Source organism: Papio anubis, chromosome 6, assembly GCF_008728515.1.
Source record: "Papio anubis isolate 15944 chromosome 6, Panubis1.0, whole genome shotgun sequence".
NCBI classification, from domain to species: domain Eukaryota; kingdom Metazoa; phylum Chordata; class Mammalia; order Primates; family Cercopithecidae; genus Papio; species Papio anubis.
The window spans coordinates 78,721,107-78,740,070 of NC_044981.1; the positions used below are offsets into that span (position 1 = coordinate 78,721,107).

General features: G+C 37.2%; 1 protein-coding gene across 6 annotated transcripts in view; it reads right to left on the reverse strand.

The window, feature by feature from the left end:
- Positions 1–637: 637 nt before the first annotated feature.
- LOC116275322 (clathrin coat assembly protein AP180-like) overlaps positions 638–18,964 on the reverse strand; it is a 47,839-nt gene continuing 29,512 nt past the window's right edge. For 5 of the 6 annotated variants that reach the window (XM_031667286.1, XM_031667285.1, XM_031667282.1 and 2 more), the window contains 4 exons: positions 8,570–8,653; positions 7,818–7,922; positions 3,889–3,991; positions 638–2,046 (listed from right to left, as the gene is read on the reverse strand). In XM_031667286.1, the coding sequence (XP_031523146.1) occupies positions 3,899–3,991; positions 7,818–7,922; positions 8,570–8,653 (282 nt within the window). In that variant the 3' untranslated portion in view covers positions 638–2,046; positions 3,889–3,898. The remainder of the gene's footprint in view (positions 2,047–3,888; positions 3,992–7,817; positions 7,923–8,569; positions 8,654–18,964) is intronic. The other variant, XM_031667283.1, reaches the window with a different exon arrangement.

The window sequence follows — 18,964 nt, forward strand, 5'->3', positions numbered from 1 at the left end:
TTATTGCAATAAGCCCATGAAATAATATATGATTAAAATGTAATCTATAAAATTCATATTACATACTTGGATAGTAGCTGCTGAAAGTTAGTTCTCAAGACACACATCTTAGGTAACTAAGGGAAAGGAAGTTTTAAAATAGAAATAAGAATATGTCTCACTAAAGAAATTCTTCTATTTGAGACTGGACTACTTTTTGAGACGTAACAATCTAGTTGTAGGCATAATGTCACTAATTTTATCAACATAGGCTAATCTAGGTATTGTGTGAGAGTATACATGTATGCCAGTGTGTCAGTACACTATAACCTACCTAAAGTCATATTATTCTTCAACTTTCATGGCTAATTCTCATAAAAATGATTACAAGACTTTAATTGCACATTTTAAAAGAAAGTTCACCCTAAAAATACATATACATCTTGAAACATGGAATTTCAACTCATTTGGCAGCAGCTATGGAGACCCAAGTTTAATGAAAGCTTGTTAAAATTGCTTTTTCCTTGTTTTTAAATTTTTTGTAAAATAATCAAAACTCTATTGGCATGACAGCATTTTAAAATATTCAATATTATGTCTGCTGTGTGTGTCATTTGAAACAGACCTTTTTCTCAAAACATAATCAAAGAGAGAAGGGTTATGTTTGCATTTCTTTGTTCAAGGTGTTTATTGCATCTCAGAGGGCATACATGCACTGGGTTTTTAAACTGAAATACAAAGAAAGCCATTTTGAAATTGGTCTTAGGTAATTTTTCCCCATTACAGTGTATGTTATCCCCACAGTAAATTCAGATACAACCACTTTTAAATGGTACCATACATCTATTAAATAATTTGAAAAATAGGCAAACACCTTTCCAACCCAATATGCTTTTATGAAGAGCTGCCAAGCCACTAGCAACACTGATCAACAGTGACCTCATTTGTGCATCAAAATCTTAAGCCAAGCCATCAGCACAGACAGTATGACGACAAATTAAAACTTAAAGAATACAGTATGTACAGTAAAAGATACAATTCTCTGAATTAGTTTAAATCCTAATCACAATGTTACAACAAAACCTACTTTGAGCTCAATTGAAGGATGGAAGAACACTAGTCTACAAAACACACAAAGAAATACTAAATTAACAGATGTACCAAAAACCCACAGTAAAGTAAAATTATCTGCAGTAATATCTTTAAATTACAGATATACCTTGGGGTGCCTTCAGAATAACTTGAATAGTACCTCTCTAACTGCATTTTCATGAACGTGATACAAACAGACTCTTTACTTTTCAGTGCATTTAATCAAGAATGAATAAATAGGTCAATTTAGATGCAAAACCTGTCAAATATAATTAAAATATATATATTTTAATATAGCAGTGATAAATAGGAGATTCTTCCCATATGATTTTTCATTCTTGATAAGGTAGTTTCAAAGAGAAGTATTTATTATGGACATTAACCTTTATATTTTTTAAAATAAAATTTCTTAACATATACAGTGCCACAAAAATAAACATTTCTCACAACAGTTGAAGTTCCTGTGATTGGAAAAATGTACTCCACACTGAAAAAAGTTTTGTATATTTATGAGTGTTTTCCTTATTATCTGATATTATCGCACTATGCTTGTAACAGATACAGAAGAAAAGATAATTTATGGGAAGAGTTTCGGGTTTGTTCGAAAGTTATATGTACATTGAAACCTTCAAAAACACAGACACATCTTTCCAAATAGCTCACCACACAACAGCTGCATCATCTGTCCTCAGGCGAAGTCCAGAAAAGCACTAAAGGCATCAGTAACATCCATTCATTGTTTACATCGTACAATACACAAATAATCCAAATACACTACAATTTCGAGAGTAGGGATAACAGCTAAGGTAGTACACATTCCTAATGTTCACTTTCACGGCTGTGCTACACATTTTGGAAGAGAAGTTATGAGTAAGCATTGGGTTTGGTACTGGTGGCTCCCTTTGAAACTGAGCATCAATCTCATTTGAAGTCTCCAAATTCATTTATTTTCCTATTCAGTCACAAAAATTGCAGCTGTAAAGAAAACAAGAATTAGAATTAGAAAAAAAGAGTATTACATAGTCCTCAAACATTTTACCTCCCTTGCAATTTTACTTCACAGTTTCTGCAAACAACTTTTACATAAAAAGGTCTCTGCATGGACAAATTCACATTTACATACTTTTCACGGCTTTTTAAAACAAGCTTAACATTTTTAAAATTTAGCCAGAAATTAAAAAAAAAAACTTTTGAGGTATAGTTTCATTTTAATAATTATATCAACAAAAATTTGAAATTTAGACACATATTAAAAATTTTAGTAGCAGGACATTCGGTATAGCATTCAGTATCTAAGAGCAGCTAACCTTTAAAAACGTCAGCCAAAGAAAAAGGGGGCATGGCCACGACCTTACATTATTTTTTCATGTATTCAGTTACAGTGTTCAATGAGTCACTTACTAAACAACTGAACCAGTGACAGAATAGAAGAGAACGGAGAGATCCCTGGTGACTCAATGCCTTTTCTCAGCCACTTCCCACTCATCTCCTTGGCTAATTCATGCATCATTCATTTCTGCTGGAAACATTTGTGGGGTCTTAAGTCTTAGCCGCATAGATAACTCTTCATAAAATAGTCATTCTCTCTGTGTGTCTGTCTTTATCTGGCTCTGTCTCTGTCTCTCTTTCTCTGTTTCTCTCTCTCTCTCAGGTAAGGACTGTCTCAAGCATATCTGTTTCCTGTACTTATCAAAGTTCCAGGCATATGATTAGAGCAACATTTATTAAGAGGTGAATACAAGCTGCTCTATGCAGTTTCCTTGGTCACTCCTGAAAGTTATTAAGTGTTCATTGTCTCACTTATGTCTACATTAGCCAATCCAAAGTGTAATAGAAAAGTTGGGCATAAGGAGAGTTTACCTGACTGAGATGTCAATACCTTAAAATAATACATCATTAATCTTGTATATTAAAAAAAAATCAAGAATCCACAAAGATCTTAGTAGGCATTAGTGAAGGTTTTTAAGAAATACATGTAGCACAGTAGGTGCATACTGAAAACAACACTGGACAGAAGTCCAAAAACACTGAGTTCTTCCTTGTGGGACACTGGGCAAATTCCTTAATGCCCAAGGATCACTTCTTTTGGCTGTGAAATGGAGACAAAAAATTTCTGGCTAGTTTATCTCACATGATTGATCTCCTACTAAGAAGTGGATGTGAAAAGTACCATGTAAATTATGTTCGTCCATTCAGCAAGGATTTGTTGAGAACCTACCCACTGTGTTAGGTGCTGGGGTCAATAGTGAACATTTTTCCTTCATTAGTTTCCTTCCATAACTTCAGCATGACTCATTTCATAAATTATATGAAATTTGTGAAATTTAAAACTCGAACATTAGAAATTTAAAATTCTGCTTGAATGCAGAAATGTAAAGAGTAATAATCTAAGCTTTATGGGGCAAAAGAAGGATAAGCAAAATAAAAATACAATTATGCAGTCAAATACATTCTTAGATGATTTCTAAATGCAATAGTATAAATGTTGACTTTCTATAAATTCCAGTCATCACGTAATAAAGTGGCAATTTTCTAATTTACCAAGTAGCTTGGGCACCTTTTTGCTTTATTAAAGCTAATCGTTGTGCTTTCCAGGATAAGGACAATTTGGAGGTTACTTGTCCTCCCAGTTACATAAATTAAGACTTTAAAAAATTCTTAAAGATAGCTTTTAATATCTTTAATAAATTATTTTAATAAATTATTACTATTACATACAGCTATTCAACACGCAGAAATAATGAATACCTCTTGAAATAGCTAAGCATTATACAGCTCATTATTACAAGCCTACAGGAAAAGCTCAGTATTAGATACCTTAAATTGTTTACAAGAAATCCTTGATGTTAAGATCCGCTAATGGGTCCTTTGCTGGAGGTTTCTTGGGACTCTGAGTGGCAGGTGTAGGGCTTGGAGAAAGCTAATGGGAAAAAGACAGCCCCAAAGAGCAGGAATAAAAAGGAGAGGGGGAGAGAGAGAGAGAGAGAGAGAGAGAGAGAGAGAGAGAGAGAGACAGAGAGACAGAGAGAAAGAGAGAGACAGAGAGAGAAAAAAGCATTAGGCAGAACACATATCAAAGAAAACAAACATGCAGAAGATTAGATGGTTAAAGGCTTATAAAATCTACTTGTTCTACATAGTCACAGAGTTGTGTTTAATTCTGGACTGGTAAAATATACTTCAACTGATATTTGGCTTTCTTGAACTTCTCTGACATCGGATTTAGCCAAAGTAAAATTTAGGGACTCCAGTAGAACAATATGGATATGACTTAGGGAAGTTGTGAAAAACTAGTAACATAAAGATACTATGAACAAACAGTAAAACAAACAAACAAACAACTGTTTTCTCTATACAAAAGCATTTTTACTTTGAGTCATTAGTACCTCTAAACTAATAAAGCAATTTAAATGGCTTTTCTTATAGTGAGAGTGAATTTGAAGGAAAAATAGGAAACAGTTTGCAGAAAGCTATTTAAGAAATTACTTACACTTATTAGCTAAATATACTAGAATTTCATATACATTCTTTTAAGTGAAAATCAGTCAAGTTTGAGGGCACTGTTTATTTCACATGACCAAATAGTTTCCTAGTAGTGAATGCCACTAAATTCTAATGCAATCTATTCAGCTCTCAGAGAAGGCTAAAACTTATTATTAAATACAATAGGAAAGAATCATATTGGACTTGCAGCAAAAGTAACAAATAATTAACTTGCCTTGTTTCTGTTTAACCAGAATCTAAATTATTTTTTCATTGTGTCACAGATACAACTTCCGGGAGCTGACTTTTACAGGACACAAGGTCTTGAAAAATCTCATGTAGTCTATAGAGTAATAGTTGACATCTAGGCTTTGAGTCTAATTAATCTCCTATGCTTGTAGTAACATGCTGGGACTGTGGGCCAGTGATGTATATTTTTATTAGTTCAGCAAACAGAGTTCCAGAAGTGTAGATTTTGAGCTTTGGTCCTATGTCCAGAAACTACTGACTAATTATATTATCTATTTGTCAAATTTCCATGTTTAAAACTGGGACATGGGCTGAGTGTGATGACTCATATCTGTAAAATTCCAGCACTTTGGGAGGCCGAGGCAGGAGGATCACTTGAGGCCAGGAGTTTGAGACCAGCCTGGGCAACAAGGCGAGGCCTCATCTCTACAAATAGTAAAAAAAAAAAATAGCTGGGTGCAGTGGCTTGCACCTGTGGTCCCAGCTACTCAAGAGGCTGAGGTGAGAGATCCCTGGAGCCTGGGAGTTCAAGGCTGCAGTGAGCTATGAGTGCACCACTGCACTTCAGCCTGGGCAACAGAGTGAGACCCTATCTCAAACAAACAAACAAACAAACAAATAACAACAAAAAACCTGGGATCTGCTTCATAGAAATATATAAAAAAAATGTAAGGCTTGAAGTTCCTTAGATCAACTCAAAGATTGGTCCATTATTGATAATTAGGTGAGATGACGATATCATACCAAACAATGCAAAAATGCTAGGATAGTCCTGGCATCAGTAATAAAAAAACTACTTTGTTTTCTGAAGCTACCAACTCAACATTTATTTTATTATCTAGTATAATTATGCTTCTCCTCTGATATAGGAAATATAATCTAAAAATTACATAAATATGATGTATCATTACCTGGCTTATTATGAATTCAATTACTGATTAAAACAATGTATTTCCATGATACTATCTATCTTTTATTTTCATTCTTCTAATTAAGTAAATTGTTGCTAACATTGGTATTACACAAGAAAAACAACTGCCTTAAGTAATAAAATTATATTCATTTATTTCTGAAGCTTTCAATATATCAAACACAATAAGGTTAAAAGAAATCTCAGTAACATTGCTCCAAGTTCATAATAACAGAAATATTTCTTTTATTCAAAAAGATGAGAGTCATGGATCTATTCAAACATCAAGGAAACATTTATGATAAATGAGATCCCTTAGAATTTAAGTATATCTAAGTTACACTTAACCACAACCATTATACCCAAAACCTTCCTCACTGTCCCCAAAAACAACACTACACAGGGTTCAGTAGTCTTCAGGTAGACTAGAAAATTTCTCCTGAAGCCAGTTATGGCCAGTAATAGCCATGAAGGCTAGGGCTTCTCACGTTCTAAATTTCTGTCTTTCAACATCCACTATTCTTTCTCTTGGTCCCTGTTGCTTTTGAGGGGCAAAGTGAAGAAGCTGAAAGGAAATCTTGGTAACAGGTCCATGGATTTAGAGATGCATCAAGGAAGCAAAAGGGATTAAGGTATACTCAGAAAGTTCACAGCAGGTATTCCACAGATAAGACAGTATAAATACTGATTTGATAAGTTAAAAATAGTATAGGACTGAAAACATTTACTCATAGCATTAAAATATATTTGAGCTATTTGGTCTAGTTTGTAAAGCATGCTGCTACCAAAGTAGTAATTTGGTGTCCTGACTCCATCCAAGTCAATTTCTCATGAGGAAAACTTCTTTGGTTTGACATGTACCATCACCTCAGCCAGACAATTTAAAAGAGGAATCAGGAAAGCATGATTCATCACTAAGACTAGCACCTCTAGCAGCAAAACGGTTCAACAAAGTGTAATATATTTTGTCATTTTTGAAGAGGAAGTAGCACAGTGTGTAGTAAGGAATTTAGCTTTACCTAAACTGAGGTTTTTCCTTTTCCCAGAAAGGTAACCTCTAAATCCTTCTAATTTCCCAAATGGTAGGTGTGTCTTTGTTATTCAAGGTGGGCTCCAGGAACACCTGACAGTTTATGCTAACAAGGTGACTCAGAGTGGAGGCAGAAAGCCCAACCATGTGATTTTAGGGCTGGGTCTTTGGGCCGCATGAAACCAGTCTGATCTTCAGAGGGGAACAGGGGTTGAAGATTGAGTTCCACAAAATGGGTAACAATTCAACCAACCAATCCTACATAATGAAGCATCAATAAATGCTGGACGCTGAAGCTCAGGTGAGCTTGTGATACTGCATGTGTACTGTCACACGATGATGCCCGGAGAAGAACCCACCTCTGAGGACAAAGAAGCTTCATGTTTAGAACTTTCCCAGATGATGTTTATGTATCTTTTCCTATAACTGGATCTAATTTGCATCCTTTTACTACAATAAAACTCTTATAAGTTTAGTGCTTTCCTGAGTTCTGTGAATCATTCTAGGAAACTGCTTAACCTGAGGGTGGCCATGGAAAAACCTCGAATTTGTAGTCAGCTAGTCTGAAGTGGGGGTGGCCCCAAGGACTCACAAATGTGTGCTTTTTTTCTGGAGTGAGGAGATTCTAAAAGGGACTATTCTCACAGACTATGCAGTTTGGCAAACTTATTGCAGTTAGTGTCACGAGTCTTGGGCAGACATGGCAGTCTGGAGTACTGTGCTGCCAACCTTTCTGGGTAACACTGGGAACACATGCTAAAACTACAGACTAGCAGCACCCACTTCTCTGGGACAAATGCCTTGGATGCCCTGAATATCTGGATGTTCTCAGGAACCAATTTGAATTAAGTAGGAAGACAATGGAGGGATCTTTAGACAGTAAGTTATTTCCATCATTTTTTCCCCCAAATCTCACACTTTTGTAGATCTGTCTTCCATGCTCCCTTTACTTCTGAAGCAACAGGTATGAGAATTACATTAGGTAAAAACACTTTTTAAACAGTTTGCTACACCAATGTTTTATACTTATTAGTTAATGTCACTGGCTGGTTTGTGGACATTGAACAAACTGACCTGCGTGCCAGGTACAGCAGCAGCTCCAAAGGGCGGCCTCATCATGGGCTGTGCAAACATGACTGGCTGCTGAGGCATCATGGGCATGCCTGTCCCAGCAGGAGGCTGAGGAGGAAGAATGGAGAGTGGTTCAGAGCATGAGTGGAACCCACTAGGGCACTATCCTGACATTTATTGCTTTTATGTACTTCTGACAATATTTGAGGAATGCAGGACTATGAGGAAGTATAATTTGTAATTCTAACTAGGGATAATGTGAGGCTGTACTGTGAGGGAGAGAGTCGCTAAGGTGGGTGGGTAGCATAAGCCTGGTTGGCCACATGGTATCCTCATCCTAACCAAACTTTATTGTTGTTTATTCATCTTCTCTAAGCATAATTCTTGGAGAGATAAAAATTTGTTTCTTTATGAAAGATGGTCCTAAAATTGGCTGGTAAAATTGGTGAATAAACAGTCCTAGTATAATAATTAAGGGTTGATTTTGATGATGGGCTAAAGCTATTTGTAAATATTCTAGTAAAAATGATATAACAACGTACTATAGAAATTAATTTGATGGTAGAACATATTTTATGACTGATTTTGTCACTTCATGTGTAGACTACTTAAGGTTTAAAGCAGATGACAACTTTTTAAGTTTTACTTACTATGTTTTGGGAAGAATTATATTCTGTAGGAATACTTACTAATTTGGGATCTGGCAAATAATTTAGAAATGTCGATTACAATTTTTAGCATAGGTCATCACTCACCATTCCAAATCCTGCTGAAGGTTGTCCAACCGATGGGGCCCCGGCAACAGGAGGAACTGAACTGGTTGGAGGTACAGCTCCTTGCTACACAGATAGACAGACAGACATACACATACAAATAACACAAAAACACACAAAACAAACAAAAAGAACAATATAATTTGGTTATTGTTTATTTATTTTAAAGATGGGGTATCACTCCATTGCCCAGGCTGGAGTACAATGGCATGATCACAGCTCACTGCAGCCTTGAACTCCTGGGCTCAAGCAATTCTCCCACCTCAGCCTCCTGAATAGCTGGGACCATGGGCACATGCCACCATGGCTGACCAAGTTTTAAAAATTTTTTGTAGAGATGGGTCATGCTATGCTGCCTAGGCTGGTCTCAAGCTCCTGGCCTCAAGCAATCCTCCTGCCTTGGCCTCCCAAAATGCTGGATTACAGGCAAGAGCCACTGTACCCAGCTGAACATAATTTGGTTTTAAAATGACAGAATTTTAAAATGAATGCATGTCAAATATGTATGAGTGGATATGTAAAGAAAATCTCAAATTTCAGTTTTAAATTTAAAAAGGAAAATGGTTTTAGCACCACATCAATGATATAAACAAGATTACTGACTTGATGTTCTCTGTTACAGTGTCATTTGGACTTGCTGGCTTGCAGTTTGCTCACAACTTTGGACTTTCTCTCTATCTTTTTAGACCCATCCTCACTGGAAATGAGTCAAACTTCCCTAAGCTTGTCTTTTCCTATCATCATATCCTCTAATGGTATTGGGTTAGACATTTGAGAATTGTTCTAATCTTTCTATATGGCTCCAATTTATATTAAGCAAGGTTTACAGGTGGATGTGGTGGCTCATGCCTGTAATCCCAGCATATTAGTGGCATTCACTACTAGGAAACTATTTGGTCATGTGAAACAAACAGTGCCCTCAAACTTGACTGATTTTCACTTAAAAGAATGTATATGAAATTCTAGTGTATTTAGCTAATAAGTGTAAGTAATTTCTTAAATAGCTTTCTGTAAACTGTTTCCTATTTTTCCTTCAAATTCACTCTCACTATAAGAAAAGCCATTTAAATTGCTTTATTAGTTTAGAGGTACTAATGACTCAAAGTAAAAATGCTTTTGTATAGAGAAAACAGTTGTTTGTTTGTTTGTTTTACTGTTTGTTCATAGTATCTTTATGTTACTAGTTTTTCACATCTTCCCTAAGTCATATCCATATTGTTCTACTGGAGTCCCTAAATTTTACTTTGGCTAAATCCAATGTCAGAGAAGTTCAAGAAAGCCAAATATCAGTTGACGTGTATTTTACACTTATATTAGGAGGCCGAGGCAGGAGAATCACTTGAGGCCAGGAGTTTAGGAACAGCAACACAGCAGTATGGGCAATGTAGCAAGAACCCATCTCAACAAAAAAAATTTTAAAAGTTAGCTGGGCCTAATTTTTGGTGGTGTGTGCCTGTAGTCTTAGCTACTCAGGAGGCTGAGGTGGGAGGATAGCTTTAGCTCAGAGCTTGAGAATGCAGTGAGTTGTGATAGCACCGCTGTACTTCAGCCTGTGTGACAAAGTGAGACCCTGTCTCTAAAAAAACATCAATAACAACAAAAACCTTCCATCAAAGAAAAAATCCAGAACTAGATATCTTCATTGGTGAATTCTACCAAATATATAAAGAATTAATATCAATTCTTCTCAAGCTTTTCAAAATAAAGGTAACACTTTTTAACCATTCTTTGATGCCAGTATTACCCTGACACCAAAGCTAGACAAAGATATCACAAACAAAAGAAAACTACAGCGCAATATTCCTTATGAATGTTGATGAAAAAATTCTCAACAAAATGCTAGCACACTGGATCCAGGAGCATATTAAAAGATTATACACCATGACCAGGTTTTACCCAGGAATGCAAGGTTGGTTTAATATATGAAAATTAACACATGCAATACACCATATTAATAGAATAAAATAAAAAATTACATGATTATAGTTAACTCCTATAATTTATGTTACCTCAGCATCTATTTAGGATACACCTTTAATTTTCTCATATCAGAAGCAGGGCTTAGTCACTCTTGACACAGTTTCTAGTTCTCTGCCTCCTCCCAGTTCCTTCAGGTGGTCATCTAGATATCTGCTTCATACCAACACCTTCCCTATGGGATAGCTAGATACAACCTACTTGATTTACCCCACTGTCCCCCACACTCTGCAGAGCTAACTGTACAGATATGCCACAACAACCAACTCTCAGTCACAGCGTCATTCCATGGAACTTGTGCCTGCTTGCTGTAAACCTACCAATTAAATTCCTGTGGAAAATCTGCTTGGGTGATATACTAGACCCCAATAAAGGCCTTGGCCCACAGATCCCTCACTCTCACTCTCTTTTGCTCCTACCCACTGGTTGAACACATGTGTCCTGGATGGCTCCCCACTTCCCTTTGGCATGTTGCCCTCTTCTCCCTGGAATCTGTACGTTTTATTACTTACAGATTCTGTAATTTCATGTGTTTTATTGTATGCCTCCTCTGTGTCTCACTTGACTGACACCTAACTTCTTTGCAGGTCAAGTTCTCTTAGAGAGTGGCTATGTTGGTAGAAATAACACAGTTTAGACAAGAGCCACAAGGGCATTTGCCAGTATAAACAAGCTTCCTGTGAGAGAGACATCTTAGACATGAGGCTTCCACCACAATAAAGAAGTATCCCATGAAAGGCACATTGTAAACAGCAACCTGCTTTTGAGGCCTGTCAGGGCACGGTTAGAGTTTGCAGCCACTTTCCTAAGAGAGACCTGAAAAACGAATAAGGGAAAATCACAACAATGATCATATCAATAGATGTAGAAAAGCATTTGACAAAGTCCAACAGCTTTTCATGACAAAAAGTACTCAACAAACTAGAAATAGCACGGAAATTCCTCAACCTGATAAAGGGTATCTGCAAAAAGCCCACAGCTAACATCATACTTAGTGACTGAAAAAAAAAATGACTGAAAGCTTTCTACCTAAGAATAAGACAAGGAGGTTCTGAAAGTTCTAAGTCAGGGCAGTTGGCAGGAAAAAGCAAGAAATGGCATCCAGGTGGGAAAGAAAGAATGAAACTATCTTTATTCATTGATGACACAATCTTTTTTATATACAGAAATCCCTAAAGAATCCATATACAACAAAACTATCAAAGCTAATAAACATGTTCTTCAAAGTTGCAGGATATAAGACCAATATACAAAACTCAGTGCAGTGTTCCTGTGGAACTAGCAATGAACAATTGAAAAATGTAATTATGAAAACAGTTCTACTTATAATAGCATCAACAATAAAATATTAAAAAATAAATTTAACAGAAATATGAGACTTGAACACTGCAACTATAGAACATTGTTGAAAGAAATTAAATAAGATCTAAACAAATGGAAAGACACCCTTTGTTCATGGGTTGGAAGACTTAATATTAAGATGGTAATAATCTGCAAATTGCTACACAGATTCAATGAAATCCCTATCAAAATTTCAACCACTTTTTTTTGGAGAAATGGATAATCTGAACCTAAAATTTATACAAAAATGCAAGAGAACCAGGATAGCCAAAACAGTTTTGAAAAAGAACAAATTTGGGGGAATCACACTTCCTGGTTTCAAAACTTAAAACAAAGGTACATTAATCAAAACAGGTGGTACTAGCATAAGGACAGACACATAGATCAACATAAGCAAATAAAGAGTCTGGAAATAAACCCACACATCTATGGATAATTTTTTTTCTCTTTCTTAAATTATTCAGCCCAATATGTCAGATGGTCAATTAATTTTTGACAAGATTATCAAAATCAATTAATCAAGAAAGAATAGTCTCTTCCTTTTTTTCTTTTTCTTTTTTTTAGACAGGATCTTGCTCTGTCACCAAGGCTGGAGTGCAGTGGCATGATCATGGCTCACTGCGGCCTCTAGTTCCCTGGCTCAAGTGATTCTCTACTTGCCTGGATCAAGCAATCCTCTTATTTCAGCCTCCTGAGTAGGTGGAACCACAGATGCATGCCACCACACCCGGCTAATTTTATTTTATTTTTTGTAGAGATAGGGTCTCATTATGTTGCTCAGGCTAGTCTCAGACTCCTGAGCTCAAGTAATCCATACACCTTAGCTTTCAAAAGTACTGGGATTACAGGTATGAGCTGTTGTACCCAGTCAGAATAGTCCTTTAAACAAATAATTCTAAGACAACTGAACTTCCACATGCAAAACAATAAATTTGGACCCCTATCATATAAAAAAAAGAGCTCAAAATAGGTCAAAGATTTAATGTAAGAGGTAAAACTATAAAACTCCTGGAAAGAAACATAGGTAAAAAATTTCAAGACCTATGATTAAGGCAATAGTTTTTAGCAATATGACACCAAAAGCACAAGTAATAAAAGCAAAAAATAGATAAATTGGAGTTTATCAAAATTAAGAACTTTTGTGCATCAAAGGACACTATCAAGAAAACGAAGAGCTAACTCGCAGAATGAGATAAAAATATTGGCAAATCATTTATCTGATAAGCATCTAGTATCCCGAATATGAAAGATCTCTTTCAACTCCATAATAAAAAGACAACCCAATTATAAAATGGGCTAAGGATATTGTAGGGTAGCAGAATATGCCACCCCAAAATACGACACTTTGGCATAATAATTACTTTGAGCTGAAGGCAACTGAAAAGAAGCAGATACAAGAAAAGCTCTCCTCCTTCTCACTATTTGGAAAATAAATTTACAGAGATATTTCTCCTCCCCTCTCTATCAGGGACAAACGTTTATCACCAGAGACAACTTGAGACCCGAATCAGCCTGAAGAGGGCATCAGAACAAAATACCTAACAAACTTGACTAATTAGCCTTGAACTGCCATTATTTTCTCATATATTTGCCACCTTAGAGAGTCAAAGTCCTTTTCTTTTGTCTTGTGACTTCTCTAAAAATTTATTGTTCCTTTGCTAAGATGCCACCTAAGCCCATGTTCTAATCAAGCCTCTGAGTTACTCATCCTGAGCGCTCCCATGAGTAAGCATGATGCATGTGCTAATAACTTCTGTTTATTCCTTTTAATTTGTCTTTGGTCAGTCCAGTGTTCACAGCCCCAGCTAGAGAGTCTAGGAGCGTAGTAGGAAAAAAGAATTCTTCCTCCTCTACAACATAAATAGACATTTCTCTAAAGAAGATATACAAATGATCAATACACACATGAAAAGATGTTAAACATTGTTAGTCATCAGGGAAATACATATCAATGTCATAATGAAATACCACTTCATGCTCATTAGAATGATATAATAAATAATGAAATGAAAAATAACAAGTGTTGGGAGGATAAAGAGAACTTGAAACCCTATGTATTGCTGGTGGCAATGTAAAATAACGTAGCTGCTATGGAAAAGCTTGGCAGTTCCTCAAAAGTTAAACATCGACTTACAGATGACCCAGAGTTCTATTCCAAATAGAATTGAGGATATATGTTCATATGAAAACTCATACATGATAATAAAAATTTATTATGTGTAACAGAAACAACATAAGTGTTCATCAACTGATGAATGGATAAACAAAATGTGATATATCCATAAAATGAAATATATTCAGCCATAAAAATGAAGTACTGATACATACTTCAATATGGATAAACCTAGAAAATGTTATGCTAATTAGTAAAAGAAGCCAGGCACAAAAAGCTATAAGGGTAAGGGGAAATTGAAAGAGACTGCATTTCTTTTTGGGGTGATGGAAATATTATGAAATTAGATAATAGTGATGGTTTTGCAATGCTGTAAATATACTAAGAATCATTGAATTGTATACTTTAAGTTGTTAAAATAGTGAATTTAAATGTTACGTGAATTTTATTTCAATAAAAAATTTTTCAAAAGAAATAAAATACCTATAAAATTATATTTCACATTAATGCTTTACCCATCATTTCAATAGGGTAGGTGGTAGGCTATTTACTAGACCTGAATTGCATCATTAGGACTTCAGGCTATAAAAGAGAAAAGGGCTTCATTAGTTATCAAAGCAAAATAAACCTGCAGAAATTCCTGATCAAATAAATGGTCAAACAATTTGAAGAAATTGTCTGAGTTAGTCATTTTGCTAAAATGGTAGATTAACTCTTAGATTCAGTGGTGATAAGATTTTAATTGGGATGCCACTTGACTGGTACAGCTCTAGCACCTTGAGTTCTCATGTAAGCAAAATGAAGCCCAACATAAATAATAAAATGAAACTGGAGACTTTACCAATCAGAAATTGCCAACTAACAGATTCTAACTAAAGACTTTATCAAGTAGAGATCAACAACTAACCTCTATTTAGGGTCTTTCTATTCTGATCAACCAAATATATTTTGTTGTACTTCTCTATCAGCCAATAGAAGTTCATGGTCCACACTGCTGTGCTGGAGCTCTCTGAACCTCTTCTGTTTCCGACTGGTACCTGATTAATGGATCATTCTTCACTTAATAAACTCTGTTAAACTTGCATAATCATAGCTCACTGTAGGCTCAAACTCTAGGGCTCAAGCAATCCTCCTGTCTCAGCCTCTCATGTAGCTTTTACTACAGGCATGTGCCACCACACCCAGCTAACTTTTTAATTTTTCTAGAGATGGGGCCTCACTATGCTGCCCAGGCTGGTCTCAAATTCCTGGCCTCAAGTGATCCTCCCGCCTCAGTTGCTGGGAGTATATGGGTAAGTCATTGCACCCAGCTCAACTCTGTTAAATTAATTTTGTCTAACGCTTTTCTTTTAACAGTGATCTTCTTGCAAAATGCACATATTTCTGAATTGCAAGTATCTTCCCACTTCTTCGATAAAAAGTTAATAGGTCTGCTGTGCACTGTAAAACACATTCGAATAAGTAACCCAGGAAGCACAGGGCTCCTGATGGCAATGATGACAGAACCCTGCCAGCAGACATAGTTCAAATTCAAGTCCTGCTAAGGTTTTTAGATCTAACTTGGGTTCTGTGATCTGAAAAATGTTATAGCTACACCTCTAAGAAGCAATTAAGGGAAATTTGGAATAAGTGGGGAAAAGTAATCTTAGTTCTTATCAATCAATAAAAACTTTAAAAAGGCAGCAAAAGGATCCCCCTTCCCAAATCTGCATCCTTCATCTCCTTCTCAATAGCAAAGACCTGTAGATTACAAGGAAAATTGGGAAACACTGCTTTGCTGCTTCTGAAGCACTTGTTTCTGGTGTCTCTAGCTTCTTTTCCTTGAGTATTCCTAGAAAGAGACTATAAAGGAATAGAAGGATGGAAGAGATCAACCGGGGAGGCAGGGTATAAGGGCATGTGAGAGAAAGCTAGACTAGTTCCCTCAGAATAATTTCTTAAGTAAAAGCAAAGCCACAGCTTTGTTAGGAAACAACAGCTTTGTAAAAAATAAATGGAGTAAATGGCAGCGAATTTATAAAAGAATATAGATAAAACTAAGAATTAATAAAGATATAATATGCATAAGACAACCTTTATATTGTGGTGTAAAATGGTAAGTAAAATAAAGGAAATAAAACTTTATGTAACTCTTTATTGTAACAAATAGTTTCTGTTGTTCTAATTTCTCTTTCCATAGCTGCTGTGGATACTTTATGCTAAAACTTTCCATATTTAACTTTCTGGGGTTTAATTACCAATAATTAAAAATTTTCTGCTTCATAAACAAAGATAAGGAGTTTTGGGGTTAAAAAATGAGACATTAATCTCAGTCTCTGTGAAAGTGCCTACCAATCAATCGGCAGCTTTGTTATCCTAAAGATGCCAAACAGTTGTTAATTAAGTACTTGATGAATTCTTAACTTTGCACAGTTAAGTCTTGATCTCAGGGTGGGTAATGGCCAAGGAAGTTGTTCAACTTAATATTACTTTTAAAGTGCTTTTCCCTTGTTCCCTTCTGGGTTAGTGGCCTCATTATTTAGTAAACTGCCTCACATAGAAACCTGGGTGATATGGTTTGACTGTCTTCCTACCCAAGTCTCATCTTGAATTCCCATGTGTTGTGGGATGGCCTGGTGGGAGGTAATTGAATCATGGGGGCTGGTCTCTCCTGTGCTGTTCTTGTGGTAGTGAATAAGTCTCATGAGATCTGATGGTTTTATAAGGGGGAGTTTCCCCAAACAAGCTCTCTCTTTGCCAGCTGCCATCCATGTAAGATGTGACTTGCTCCTCCTTGTCTTCCACCATGATTGTGAGGCCTCCCCAGCCATGTTGAACTGTAAGTTCATGAAACCTCTTTCTTTTGTAAATTGCCCACTCTCAGGTATGTCTTGATCAGCAGTGTAAAAACAAACTAATACAGTAAATTGCTACCAGTAGAGTGGAGTGCTGTGGAAAAGACACGTGAAAATGAGGAATCAACTTTGGAACTGGGTAACAGGCCGAGGTTGGAACAGTTTGGAGGTCTCAGAAGATGATGGGAAAATGTGGGCTGCGGTGGTCTCAGGTAGAGATGAGGAACTTCTTGAGAATTAGAGTGAAGGTGACTCTTGTTACATTTTAGCAAGGAGACTAGTGGCATTTTGCCCCTGCCCCAGAGATTTGTGGAACTTTGAACTTGAGAAAGATGATTTAAGGTATCTGGTGGAAGAAATTTCTAAGCAGCTAAACATTCAAGAGGTGACATGGGTGCTGTTAAAGCCAATCAGTTTTAAAACAGAAACAGAGCATAAAAGTTTGGAAAATTTGCAGCCTGACAATGTGATAGAAAAGAAAATCCCATTTTCTGAGGAGAAATTCAAGCCGGCTGCATAAATTTGCATAAGTAATGAGGAGCTGAATGTTAATCACCAACACAATGGGGAAAATGTCTCCAGGACACGTCAGAGATCTTTGTAGCAGCCCCTCTCATTGCATACCAGAGGTTTATGGGGGGAAAAAGTGGTTTCATGGGTCAAGTCCAGGGTCCCTCTGCTGTGTGCAGTCTAGGGACCTGGTGCCCAGTGTTCCAGCTGCTCCAGTTGTGACTCAAAGGGGCCAAAGTACAGCTCGGTCTGTTGCTTCAGAGGGTGGAAGTCCCAAACCTTGGCAGCTTACATGTGGTGCTGAGCCACAGACGCCAAGAATTGAGGTTTGGGAACCTCCACACAGATTTCAGAGATGTATAGAAACACCTGGATGCCCAGGCAGAAGTTTGCTAGGGCAGTGCAGGGCAGTGCAGAAGGGAAATGTGGGGTGGGGGCCCCAATGCAGAGTCCCTACTGGGGCACCACCAAGTGGAGCTATGAGAAGAAGGCCACTGTCCTCCAGACCTCAGAATGGTAGATCCACTGACAGCTTGCACCATGGGCCTGGAAAAGTCACAGACACTCAACACCAGCCTGTGAAAGCAGTCAGGAGGGGGTCTATAACCCTGCAAAGCTAACAGGGTGGAGCTGCTCAAGGACCACTGGAGCCCACCTCTTTTTTTTTTTTTTTTTGGAGATGGAGTCTCACTCTGTCACAGGGCTGGAATGTAGTGGCGTGATCTTGGCTCACTGCAACCCCTGCCTCCTAGGTTCAAGCAATTCTCCTGCCTCAGCCTCCCAAGCAGCTGGGACTACAGGCACGTGCGACCATGACCAGTTAATTTTTGTATTTTTAGTAGAGATGGGGTTTCACCATCTGGCCAGAATGGTCTTGATCTCCTGACCTTGTGATCTGCCTGCCTTGGCCTCCCAAAGTGTTGGGATTACAGGCAAGAGCCACTGTGCCCGACCCGGGAGCCCACCTCTTGTATCATGTGTGACCTGGATATGAGACACGGTGTCAAAGGAGATCATTTTGGAGCTTTAAAATTTGACTATCCCACTGGATTTCAGACTTGCATGGGGCTTGTAGCCCCTCTGTTTTGGCCAATTTCTCCCATTTGGAATGGCTGTATTTACCCAAAGCCTGTACACCCATTGTTTCTAGGAAGTAACTAACTTGCTTTTGATTTTACAGGCTCATAGGTGAAAAAGACTTGCCTTGTCTCAGATGAGACTCTGGACTGTGGACTTTTGAGTTAATGCTGAAATGAGTTAAGACTTTGGGGGACTGTTGGGAAGGCATGATTGGTTTTGAAATGCGAAGATGAGATTTGGGAGGGTCCAGGGGCAGAATGAAATGATTTGGTTTTGTCCCCACCCAAATTTTATCTTGAATTCCCACATGTTGTGGGAGAGATGCAATGGGAGGTAACTGAATCATGGGGGCAGGTCTCTTCTGTGCTGTTCTTGTGATAGTGAGTAAGTCTCACAAGATCTGATGGTTTTATAAGGGGGAGTTTCCCTGCACAAGCTCTTCCTTTGCCTGCTGCCATCCATGTAAGATATGACTTGCTCCTCCTTGTCTTCCACCATGATTGTGAGGCCTCCCCAGCCATG